This window comes from Syngnathus scovelli, chromosome 6 (genome assembly GCF_024217435.2).
Source record: "Syngnathus scovelli strain Florida chromosome 6, RoL_Ssco_1.2, whole genome shotgun sequence".
Taxonomy (NCBI): Eukaryota; Metazoa; Chordata; class Actinopteri; order Syngnathiformes; family Syngnathidae; genus Syngnathus; species Syngnathus scovelli.
Genome location: NC_090852.1, coordinates 11,846,015 through 11,859,716, shown reverse-complemented (window position 1 = coordinate 11,859,716; position 13,702 = coordinate 11,846,015). Strand labels below are relative to the sequence as shown.

Sequence of the window (13,702 nt, the reverse complement as noted above, 5' to 3'; positions counted from 1 at the left end):
ATTACTTCATGCACATATGCTGAATCATGAATCTTCAGGAAATAACTTTTATTGAGCCACGGGGGTGATTGAAAACAGGAAAAAGTTTTGTCTAGTGTTTTTTTTTTTTTTTTTTGGACTCTAAAAGCTAAAGTTTGCCATAAAGGAAGATATTAATTTATATACTCCAATAACATCACTAATATTCTTTAAACTGAAAACTATATGAGAGTGAATTAATGCCTCATTTGATTGTAGTGAGGGTTTCTATTTCATTTGACCTCAGCCGCTTCAAGCATCAATCACTCAAGCAACCAATCAAGTCCACAAAATCAGCAGACTTCCCAGTGATCAACTAATTTGAAAGTGTCGTTTACAGCCTGGATGGACCAGACAGTCACTATTAACACTCCTTTTATTGCAATCAGGGAAATTTAAGCAGTAATCATCACTCATAAGCAGTAACTACAAACAGATGATACAAACTGATGAGCATCTTGAGTACAAATATTCTAAATACTCTGCCTTTGCAGAGATTCATTGAGAACAGTTGTAAATCATGTCTGATAGAGAGCTGACACGTAGGTCTACTATTACAAATCCACTCCGTCTACAATTACAGGATCATCAGCATACCGTGCGCACCAACTTCTCCCTAGAATACATCGGCTGATATAAACTACCATTGCAATGTACTGTTCACGGGTTTGTCACAGTGCAAGAACATGCCAGAATGATGTCAAGGAACTAGCAGCCAGCGACCAACTATAGTGTGACGTTGTGACCTCATGTCTCCTGTGCCTGAGCCAAAAAACATGCACTTGAATACACCACAGCAGATGGTTGACTCCCATGTCCAGTGCATTCTATGCCAACATGAGAGGAAATAAATCTGTGCCAAAGGGACGTGGACAGTTTGTTCATCAAAAGGAACACTCATATTTTTAAGGCAGTCATTTTGTTTCTCATCAATGTACTTCCTAATTTGTATGGCTTAGTTCTGTCTTTGAAAGAGTACTGCTCTTTGTCCGTAAATAAAAACAGAAATAGTTACAAATGTAAAATGACAATGAATATAGTAGCAGTGAAAAAAAAATATTCAGGGGAGATCCATCAAGTTACTAAAAATGTACAAAGCACTGGAATAATCCAAAGAAAGATTTTCTTTTTTTAATACTGCCTGCCAACTTCATGTACTGTATTTGTTTCATCATGACCCTCCTTTTTCTGTTGGTTGCTAACAGCAGCGTGAGTGGACAACCTCTCAAAAATGTGCTTTTCTATTGTGCTGCTGTGAGAACCATTAAATATCTGCGTGGAGTTGTAGAAGATATAAAAGAATCTGATCTTGACATTCAGTGTGCGCTTTGGAAGCAAAACCTATATGCACTGTTGTGCAAGCACACACAACACAAACACATTCAGCTCGTCTTCTGACGAAGTGGATGGAGAAATGCTGTAATATGGCAGTTCAACAGAGAAAATTCAACAGAAGAATAGGCATGATTCATGTTTGGGTTGCCTTCCTGTGAGACCTGGCAACTCCTACCCAGATCTAATCCACAAGTAAGTATTGTAGGCATAAAACAATACAGATGACAGAGCAACATTTTTAATCAGAAATTCAAATTCAACAGGGTTTTGCTTTGGCACATCAGATGAAAACGTTCAAGGACAGGAGAATAGTTTATCCTCACAAGGGTTGCGTGCGAGCTGGAGCCGATCCCAGCTGACTTTGGGCAGTATGTGATGATTTAAAAATGTGGACGCCGTTGAAACAATATTGTCTGTCTTACAATATTAAATGAAGCACACAGCAGGTAGATGTAAAATGATCTCATTTTGATTCAGCCCGGACAACAGAATCTCTGACAGCAAATAAAAAACACAAAAGGGAATGTAAATGTTTTTTAAAAAGGAAAACGGCAGGATTTGGAATAGGACAGCCATGTTACGGTCTATGGAATTCCTCACATCAATGTGCGAACGTTTTTGCACGAGGACTGGTCAAAGAAAACTCTGCAAAGCTGATTCCAAAATGCAGCTTTGCCTCAAGCAGACACAACTTTTTCTCTATTAACCACTAGCAAAGAAAGTTCATTGAAAGCAATGGGAAGCACATCGACTTGGACTTTTTGGGTGATTGATTGAAATCCACCAAGCTATGAATTGCTTACAGAAGAGCAACACCAGAGCTGATACTGCCCGAAGCTGCACACAGACCCCATGAAAGAAAATCCCCCCCGTAAAGGTAAGGAGTAAAGCTAAAGTACGGGGAAGCTGACAAATCCTGACAGGACCAGGATCATGCCCGTCCGCAGTCAATACGATTACCACAATTCTGCCTCACTGACATTTCTCACCTCCTCTCTCACTCTGGCGTTCTTTCTTAGCGCCTACACTTTCTGCATGGTAATGAACACCCAACTCTGGATCCATCAGCAGGGTCAGTTTAAATTGTGTATGCTTTAGGAGTATTGTCAAATTGGTTTTACAGTAGTTTGTCCTTGATCATATTGTTTTTTTTATTGTTTTTATTAGTTTTGATGTTATTATTGTTTTTATTCTTCGTATTACGGTGGGGCATTTAGTATCTATAGCTACCTAAATTATTTATGCTAATTATGTAAAAAAAAATGCAGTAATTAATCTGGTCTGAAGTTTTAGCAAACAAGCATATGTATTGTGTCCAACTGCTATAAGCCAGGGAATACAAATGGATTCATACAACTGTTACTGTAAATATGAATCTGCCAACAAAACACAGGTTCGTGCTTTATCATTGTCAAATGTCTGCTGTAATGCTACATTGACTCTTGACATAATGCAATCTCTTTGGACAGTTTTGACAGTTCGATGTCATTAAACCTGGTTGCGGTGAACAATGCTGTGGTACATTCAAGTTGTTATGAATCAGATGCTATGTGTTTTGAGGGTGAAGGATTTCTAGTAATCACATGTGTTTGTACAAACTGTCAAAAAATGAACTGTACATTTTTTCTATGTTTCATTTCGCTTTAGGTGTTTCATTTACATCATTGCACAAAAATGACCTTGCATTGTCATTGAGCCAGTACACCAAACCCTGCGCTAGAAAGCCCTAAATCTGTGGAAATTAGAATAACACTTAAAGTAAAATCATCATGAAAAATCTGGAAATGTTTCCCCTTTACAATCAATCACAACCTATTTTAAAGGGGGTGCACTGTATGCTGCATTCCTGTTATCATCTTTGACGTTACTGTTGGCTGCTTCAATAAAATAAACAGCCTCTTATATAACACCACACAGCGATGAGCCCCATTTGCCAGTACAAAATTATTATTTAGCAGTACATGAATTACAGCTCATGCCACGTTAATAATGAAGCCATTTTAAAAAATGTTTTTCATTCCAACCAAGACTAATTGACCCCTACCATGCAACATCACAAGCTAGTTGTTTACCTCAGGAAAAGGCCCCAAAGATTTTTTTTGCATGACAAGACTTCTTGAGGGTACTGCTTACATCAGTTCCTTTTCAGAATATGGCTCTGCATGTACACATGTACCACCAAGAGTTAATTACGAGCCACAGCTACCGGTATATCCTCTCTTGACACATCGTTTTCAGTTCTGTGTGACGGTCATCCAATCGGCAGCGCTGTTCTACTCCCTGGGTGCAGGGTGTCTGCCAGAAGGCACGCAGTGCCAACGTTCAGTTGCTTCCTCTACCGCTCACCCAAACACTGAGGCCAAAGTGCCGAAGGACAGAAAAGGGTAGCGAAGCACACAAAATAAGAAATAAAACATTTACTCCCAAAAGGTAGAACTGCTTTCTTGTGAATGGTTTATTAGCCAGGCTGAGACAAAATACATTTCCACAGTGTGCTAGTTCATACACTTTTCACTTAACCACCCATTCAAATACTGGCTTAATTTATATATTTGTGAAATGCACTAGTGTGACCATAATACGTGCACCAGACCAAGAAAGTAAACAACAAAGACACGGCAGACACGGTTTCTTATTGGACTAAAGATGGAAGGAAATGTCAATCGTTGGTCCTCTGGATTTCTATTCTTATGGGATGAGATCAGTATTGATGTGATTCCACAATGCTGGAAGCACGGGGTTTTGACAACTCAGTCTCAGTATGCCAACACATTTAGATTACGAAAGAAATCGGGTCTAAGGCTCCGATTGATTGTTTCATGTCATGATTCATATTAGGGGGGAAAATGCATATAAATAGCACACAATTCCTCTTAATCCCTAGAGCTTGTCTCCACTTGAGCCAGGCAGCTCAGCTATCCAAGCACGGGAAATGAGTTTCCTTCATCCTCACATTAGAATCACCAACAGAGATATTTACTGTGTGGGTCACATAATTTATTGGTGAGTCTATGACAGGCCTCACTAACTACTACAGCGCTTCAATCCAATCAAACATTGGACAAATTCCCTCATGGTGACTCTTATGAAAGTGACCTTTAAGATTCAGCTGCTTTTGATTAAATTACTCTTCCATGTTATAATACATTTTCTATCATCTGTCCCCACTATCCGACTCAAAAGGATTTGACAGAGGTTCTCGTGGTCCACATCTGTCATTTTTCTATTTCATGCAACAATGTATTTTTCTGAACGTTCGGTGGGGAGTGTGAACTCGTCAGCTAAAAGCTCAGTGGAAATTAGTTGGAAACGTGACAAATAGCTTGGTTGGTTCCTTTAGTTTAATTAATTGTAGGCCACAAGGAAAAGAAAAAACATCATAATTCTGTCACTTGAACCATGTAGCCTAACAATTTCCAACCCATGAGAAGCTTACCTAATATATAAAATGTGATTTTCCAGGAAATTACTTTTCACTGAGAACTTCAGTTGTTTTCTTCTTTTCTCCTCTCTTCAATTTGCCGCTGTTCTTTTTCATCACATGGAAACTAGATTCCTTCTCTTTTAAGAGAGTCACTTTCTTGGAGCACTGGAGGGCTTCCAGTGGTTCTCAACACTCCTAGACAACTACTCTACCCATTCAGCTTTTTAGTGGATCAAAGTATTCCTTTCCTAATGAGGAACATGTCTTGGGTTTACTTTACTCAAAGCAAAGGCCACACTCCACAATAACCGACCTCCTTAACATGTGCGTGACTGGGATGAAAAGTGCATCTGCTGTGACATTAAAAAAAACATTTGAACAAAATGTAAGTTTGGAACATTTGTATTTGAATATGTATATGCGACCAGGATAAGAAAAGGAAACCAATTTGTTTTCAACTACCATCATCACTCTCATGACAAACTTTGCAGGTAATTGTATTTCCTGTGTCATACACCTGGCCATTAAATAAATCAGTTCAAGTGTAAAGACCAAAACAAAAGTGCATGAATAATTCCCATCACTGGGGGCATGTGAGATATTTACCAACCCTGACAACAAATACGTGTTTGTGGCTCAAGAGAAAACATTTGTTCTGCTCACCTCTGGTGTTACAGCATCTGCAGTAACTGTCATGGAGGTGAGAATTGTCATTCATATTTCATATCAACAGGCAGAAATGTTTTGAAAGATAAATTAATCCTCAGTTTGATCTTTAGGTTTAACAAGTCGCTTCTGTGCAGGAGTTATGGAATCAGGATATTCAACATGAGTTACAGTAAAAGTATTAAGGATTTAATTTAGCATTCAACAAACACAGAGGTAAAGCTGACCAACCATGAGAGCCACAAGAGCTAAAATTAGGAAAGGTGACATCAGAGGGCATGGTTGCTATGACAGCAAGGCAGCCAGCAGACATTGCTGTTGCAATGCAACTTAAAGTACATCAATTTTAATTTTTGAATGATGTGTCGTTTCGTGTGAATGAGATATCTGTAAATCAGCTTTATACTGTTATGGCAAATACAGCGACATTTTATTATAGATTTCATGATGCTCGATAAAATCTGCTTCAGCTGTGGCAAAAGAAATAACCTTCCAGTATGTTTCTCCCTGCACAACCAAGCAGACTTCATTTGTGTTAAAGAAGTCACATTTTACTATATAAGATATTTCACAACATAGTGAAGCTGTTTTGCATTTATGCGCGTTAACTTCTATATGTGATGCTTAATCAATGGAAGCCTGTATAAGGCATTCGCAACCACCCTCCTCCTCCACTGCCACCTCCTCCTCCTCCTCCTCCTCCTCAGAAGACCTGTTGATGCTTGAAGACAGGGGGGCTGTTGTGCAGCTGGGTGGTCACATAAATGTGCCACTCATCTAATATGCACTGCTGTGCTGCCTGCCAACACATTCCTCATTTAAATTCTGATTAAATAGCAGGTCGGTGGAGCTAGCGCACATTCAGAAAGCTATGTTGATATACTTAAAAGGCTTCTCCAGTCCAAATAGATTGGAGTTTGTTTTTGTTTTTTGTTTTTTTTATAAAAATAGACAGAAATGCAAAGGGCCCTTTTTGAAAATGCTCAGTCCTAAAATTTCAACGGATTTTATTCACGTTAAATACATAGTAGATATTGTAAGACGGGTAAAAGCTTGTGCTGAACATGACTTCTGAATTTTCATTACTATAATTTAACAAATTATCCTAACCAAGGAAAAATTTAGTACATATGTCTATTCATTTCTTAGTGCTTGTCCTCATTGGGGTCAATGTTGTGCTGGAGCCAGTCTAAAATGACCTTGGTCAAAAGGCAGATTGGTGGTCAGCCACTTGCAGGGCACATATAGACAAACAACATTAACACTTAGATTTTTTTTTTTTTTTTTAGTCTTCAATTAACCTAACAAGGATGTCTTTAGGGTGTGGGAGGGCAATAGAACAGTGAGAGCTGCAAACTAGAGTGCCAAAGCAGAGATTCAAACCTTTGATTTCCTAGTGCATTATTGGATCCTTACAAAGGTGTGTATTCCATAAACCTTGCTTTAAAAAAAGTAAAACATTAACTTTAATAACCTTGAATCATTTTCATTTATAAAAGCGAAATAAAAATGTGTCGTGTGTCGTCCACATTTAAAAACCTGTTTGAAAAAGAGAGAACACTTTAAAAGCTATTACGCCCACCTAAAAAAAAATACGATGAAGATGAAAATATATAGCCATTATATATGTGTGTTAACTTAGGGTAGAATATTCACACTCAGTTTGTTTTGAGTGAAAAGGTTCGCCTTGAAAAATTAATCAGCAAAGAGCAAGAAGGCTTCCTCTCAAAGTTCTGCGATTTGTTGTTGACTAAACTTAGCCACCATTTAGCACATGGGTGAAATGTGAATCACTTCAGACTGTGGACAAAAACAAGCACCTCAAACATATTTTTTTCCTCCAAATACATCACAGTGTATATTTGGACAAGTTTAAATCATATGAATTACACCCTGACATAGCAATTATATTCCTGGGCTTAGTACAATTTTCTTAAAAGGAACTAAAACTACGTGTTGCTAGACAACCACAATTCATCCACCAGTGAATGTCAGAAAATTACTTACTATAATGTAGGAATAATGCTGTTGAAATGTACTTAAGCTCTCTTTGTGTAACTTAAAGAGGTCCAGAGTTCACTAAGTGAGTAAATTGAGACAATGTCATCGTTATTTCAGAATTCATACTAATTTTCTTGTGTAAAATGGGCATCTGGGCTGAGTAAGGGTTGGGAAAACGGCAAGCTCCAGTCCATCGACTCCTCAGACACAAAGTGTGCGAGATTGGAAGCAGCGGATTCACAACTAACGGATGTGAAGCTGTGACTTCTATGTTCAAATAAGAGAAAAGGAAGTTTATTTTTTTCCCCTTGCCAAATCAGGCACCAATGAATACTTATGTGGAGGGACTGCAAAACAGCTCGATATGAATATTTACACACTTCTTATAGGCCCATTCTCCATAATGGCTACATTTCACTTAAGAAACCAGTTGGTGCAAGAGGGGACATGTTATTCGTAAGAGGTTAAGTGAGTTGACCTGCTCAGATGCCAGCTTAATGGAAGGCAATAAATTAGACACACCGACCTGCAGTGCAAGGAACGCTTCCGCCATTGACAGCCGGTTTCACGAGCATTTCAAAAATACGTTGGGCTGAATTGTTCACAACGAGATAATGATTTACCTTTAAACTTTTTCCATTGGTACCTTGCACTACACACATTACATTCTGAATCCGTAGCCGGCTACAAAACATCAGGCTATGTAATGACACACCTCATTTCTTCAACAACTCTCTTTTTCACAACTTCTTTTGCTCTTTGTCTTCCAAGCAAAAGGTTTGCTATATTTAAGTACTACAATCGCTCATACTTCTTGGCTGCAATTGTTTTTAAATACAACAGCATAGTCAGCCATTGGGGCGGGCACTCGTGATCACAAGTAACACAGGGAAATGATTGTGTGTGTGCGCGCACTTGTGTATATATACACTCAAGGACATCTTAATCATCATGTATCACTTTACACCAACAGCTGCACTAGATAGTCTTCCATGTTAAATGCGTAATGAGAGTGGGTACATTATACATTTATGATTAACCTGCGGCAGCAGGCTCCAATCCACACTGAATGATCTTAATCATTCCTCAGTCAAAAGAACCAGCAGGTTAATGATGGACCATTCATACTCGCATGGTCTCCCACGTTGAATGGCATGCTTGCTGCAGTGACCCGCATCATAAAACCTCTGATTATTTTGTTTCAAGAGTCAGTGAGTTTTGCGTTTGCTATTTGATGGGGGGTTCACTTACTATGATACATGCGTCCACCTCCTGTACTTCATCTGATAACTATGTGATGCAGGCTTGTCAAAAATCTATTTACTGAATAACTGTGGTGATTTTTGGCGACACCTGGAATCCATTCTCTATAATCTTAACATTCTTGTTAGATTAGGCCTCCGTGATTAGGTATCCACGATTAGATAGGTGACTTGAGCCAGGGCTGCTGTGACCATTTTTTTTTTTTTTTTTTTTTTGCTTTCACCCTGCTCCCCTTATCTATGGCACACTTGGCACAGCTATTAGTTGATTCCATAAACCCATACGGTCACATGGGCTAGTCAGAGTCGGGTATAAGGTTATAAGACTAGGAATCCTGCAGTTGGAGGTGAGGCCTTTTTCTACAATCTTGCAGAGAAGGCAAGTGCTGAAGGCAGAAGAGAAACAGGATGCAAAAGTGAGGATGTCGCTCTCATGTGCTAGCCCAGCTAGTGAAGGGCTCTCCCCCCCTGAGTATATTTGTCACCAACAATCGCTCCAAAACCCACCAAACGGAAGAGATGAATCTGAAAGGTAAATCATTTCCATTATATCTGAAATGTAGCTAAATTTGCACATTTAGGATGAGACTATACTGCTAGCATGTCGCTGGTTGTATCGGTGGGGCCTCAACGAAACCTCCAGTAGGAGCAGGCGGTGTGGTTTGTGCATGTGCATAATGACATTTACACGTAACGTAATTGAACAGCCATAGAACACATCTGTGTTAAGTCACAGCCATTCTAATTGCCCAAGGTTCAGCTGTGCTAACCACCGCTGTTTACATACCACCCACTACTAACACTAACGTAATACCTTCTGATGCAAAACAACCTCTGACCACAACCATCCCCACAAAACTCAAGGATGCGCCTGTTCAAAGACAAGACTGTGAAGTGCCTTTGCGCAAGGTCACTCTTCTAGCCTGCATAGAGAATTCTAATTGTCGACAAATACATCTCGGTGTGCAGCAACCAAAACAATCAATGATAAAACTGTACAGTGTAGCCAGAAGTGAACTAAAAACAGGAAGGACCAGGAGAGTCAAACATGACTACAGGCACCAGATTGCCTTCAACAGCAACCCCAGTTTGTTGTGGCAGGAGGCCCAGCAGATCATCATCTTTAGGGGGCGGACAAACACATGCCGCACTGAGGAGCTGAAAACATTGTTTACACTCTGAGGTCCCACCCCAGTGGTCTTCATTACCACCACAACCAACCTCTTAGGGTGCAGGTATGGGAGGTGAAACAGACACTCGGGTCACATACTGTATATGTGAGCAAGTGTGACCGTGTGCTTAGAATGTTGAATGCGCACAAGATCCCTATCTGCCACTTTGCATTTACTATGTACCAAGAATTGGAGCAGCGGATGACGGAAGCAAAAGAAGAGGTGTGTTTCTTTCGTCGCCGCCTTTCCACAAAAGTCAGCTGGGATGTGTGCCAGCGCACGCACAACCCAAATGAGCATAGCTGGTGTAGGAAATGTGGTGTAGAACTGCACTGAATTACACTGATGTATTTTTGGCTGCAATAAAAGCCACTGTCAGCTCCACCCAACCAACATGGTGAGTCTTGAAGAGTATTCACACAATATTCTGCACTGGAAAAAAAAAAAAAGCATATTACAGCAATCTTTGCCTCTCGACTCTGTGTATATTTCTCCACTGATTCAAACTATTTAAACTTTAACATATCACCATATTCAGGACACCCAGGCAACTATTTCCCACATGACCCAAATCCCCACTTTTTCCAGATTCCACAATTTCCTCCATCAAACTGTTTAGCTCTTTCAGAGCTCTTGGGAACTCTTTTCTAACTTCCAGTAATTTCCACACTATTCAGAATAGAATTTGTTAAAATTAAATGAAGTAATTTACATATTTACCTCCTCCCATATTTGTTGACTAATTCCAATCATGCCAACTTCAAAACAGTCAGCTCATTCAGGAAATATTAGGAGCTGTGTATGAAATTACCCAAATTTTCACAATGAAATCCCCAAATTACAGGGTTTTTGCAAACTGACCCCCTCCTTCCGCATTTCGGGAGCATCTCATATATTCAAGTCAAGTTTCCCGTAATCCATTTCAACAATGCAAATAATTCCACAGCACTTCATTTCACGGCAGCTCTTTATTGCTCACAATTTCTAAAAAAAAAAAAAAAAAGAAAATGAAATTGTATTGTTTAGTTACTAAATGAATAGCTTTTTTCACAAATTGGGCATGAGTTTGTGTTTTTTGGGGGGGGGGGGGGGGGAACCCGCACATTGTGAGACCGCTCTTGCACATCTGATTCGATCGTACCTTTCCCGTAGTTAAAGTGGAGTTTGATGGTCTTGGCCTGGTGTATGTGCAGGTAGGTGAACCACACAGCGGAGGTGAGCAGCACCAGCAGCAGCAGCAGCTTAAACTGCTTCCGGATCTTCTTCACTGGGAAGCGCAACATCCTCGCTCCAACATCCTCCGGTGGGCACCCCGAGAGAGAGAGCGAGAGAGAGAGAGTCACAAGGGATCCAGAGGAGAGTGTGGATGGGCTCCGGCGCGATGTCCAATGTGGCTCTACACTCCTCGAGCCACTATTGCCTCCATCGTGGGAACAATAAAGTGGAGTCGCGGTCTCATTTCCCCCGCGTTGACAGCGTTATATGAGATCACACAGGGCTGCAACCACGCCTGCAGCTCTCATGTTGCAAAGCCCCACGACCTTGCGTGGGCCAACGGGGAAAAGGCAGCTGGTTAAAAGCCGCTAAGTTCGCTTTAGGAGTGTGACCCTGGGAACAAAATAGCAGTCTGGCGATAATCTACGCAAATCCCCCCGGTGGCTCAAGCGTTCACTGGTGATTGCAGGATCATCTGTGTGGAAATGTCACGGAGCGGACGACAGTTTGATGCCATACACTTGCAGAGCATATGTCCCACGTCGTTGGAGTAAAAGGAGAAGGTAACCAAATGAGGAGAGATGTCAACATGTCACAGCTCCATCTTGAGTGAGGAAAGCTTGTGAAAGTGAGCCCGAAGCACGGGAGCGCCTTTTTATTCAAGTCCCGTGAGAGGAGGGGCACTCAGCTGTCACCGCGCCCGGCTCCAAGCTCAACACTTTACACATGCACCACAACAACTGGGCATGTGCCATCGCGTTTCAAGCAAAACATTCAATTGTCCAATTTAAAATCCACAATGAAAATTGCATGATGCTCCAACGAGTTCGATATTCCACGGCAGGTGCATTTCACCCATGACTGTGACGGCGCCCGTGTTTTCCCTTGAGATGACAATAAAGGACGAACATCAGCGCTGGAGAATGAAATGAAAAAAAAAATGATTTAGAGCTACTGTAGACGTGTCGCGTCTTTTCAGGGTAAAATGTCATGAAGCAGGTACAGCGTCGTCGAAATCCACTGGCCACGGCAAAAAAATTGACAAGCTTTGTGAAGGGGGAAACGATCGCAAATAAGCTCTACAAACTAAATGCAGCGCGGTTTTGTTTAGTTTTAATAAAGCGCGTTAACGTATCCGCTTTAAACTCGGGACGCCCATCAATTGAGCATCTGAAAGGTGCAGAGCAACCTACCCTGGGAAGATAAAGAGTGACGCTTCCAACAGCCAATTAAAACGGGGAAAATTGATCAAAGGGGGAGGAGTTATATGCACAGTCATCACCGTTATTGTTTTTTGTTCGTTTTCTTATACTAAAGTGGTTCGTGATCCAATAACTGAGCGAGTTGAATGAAACCGTTTCATTGAAACGTACTCAGACAACAGTGCATGCGGATCTCTAATTCAATAAAATGCACTTGTATATTTTATTAATTTGTCTCCATGATTTAAGAAATGAAATATTGAACCTATTACTAATTCTAACGTGTACATTATATCACGCTTTGACTTCACCTTTTTATATATAAACACAAATCTTTGCCATAATAGTATACTTTAGCAATTTAAGCAGCAGATAAAAATATGACTCCACTTTGCTACTAATTAAGCTACTCGTTAAAGGTAATCACATACAAGGTAGTGAGCGTTGGGGGTGAGTGGAAGGCAAAACTCAAGCGGATGCTCTCAGGTTGTACGCGCACTGCTGCCTCCCTCTGGCTAAACTGTTGTAAACGAGTAAATAAACTGTGAGCCAGAACCTTGGGATCCAAAATGTTCACTTATGAGACAGGTCAGGCCTTTGTGTAAGAGTGCCATCCAGTATGGGTTAAGAGCACATGTTTAATAGTGGTATAAATAGTTTTGGCACAAACACTATTCATAAAAGGTTAAGAGATTTCCACTTTCTCGTTGAATCTCAAATGCAGTGTAATCTTTGCGAGTGAAATTACTTGACCTTCTCTAAACTTTGGAATGTGGTAAGTGGTAAATGTTTCCAGACTTTTTGCACAACTTGAGTCAATAGGGAGGTGACTAGCAAAAGTCACCACAGGTCTGTGATAAAGGAATCTAAAGATTTCTACTTCTATGCCTTTCTGTGACATTTCCAGTCTCTCTGTATCTCTATTGCTTGCAACCGACTGATCACATCTTATAGCATCATCATTTGTCGATACTGCATTTCCTGATTTTCACACACGGCATATGGTAAGAGGTGGTCACATCCTTAATTGCCCAGCAGACTGTCACATTATTTTCTTCCATAACTTGAGAACCCACACAAGTAGAACATGCACTTCCTGTCCCCAGCCTGCTAGTTCAAACCTTGCCGCTAAGCGACCGTGCACAAACCACTGTAACAGTATCCCCACTTGTGAGAGGATACTAAATAATTTAAATAAACTACTTCTGTCGATTTTCACGGTGAAAGAAAAAAGAAATAACTTGAAACGAAAATATGTGATTCTCCCTGGCCACATTTTACTGTAGTGTACACCATGCGTGTGTTTTATCTTCTATCCAATCATCCTTCTGTAGCAAGTTAATGGTACCTTTATAAATCCAGACAAAGGATGAAAGGACACAAACCTGACTTCGAAAAATATGACCT

General features: G+C 40.4%; 1 protein-coding gene across 1 annotated transcript in view; it reads right to left on the bottom strand.

The window, feature by feature from the left end:
• Positions 1 to 12,288, bottom strand: part of LOC125970638 (N-acetyl-beta-glucosaminyl-glycoprotein 4-beta-N-acetylgalactosaminyltransferase 1) — a 93,547-nt gene extending 81,259 nt beyond the window's left edge. Inside the window, exon 1 of the mRNA XM_049723169.2 lies at positions 11,020 to 12,288. Coding sequence (XP_049579126.1) covers positions 11,020 to 11,161 — 142 coding nt within the window. The 5' untranslated portion in view covers positions 11,162 to 12,288. The remainder of the gene's footprint in view (positions 1 to 11,019) is intronic.
• Between the last annotated feature and the right edge of the window lie 1,414 nt (positions 12,289 to 13,702).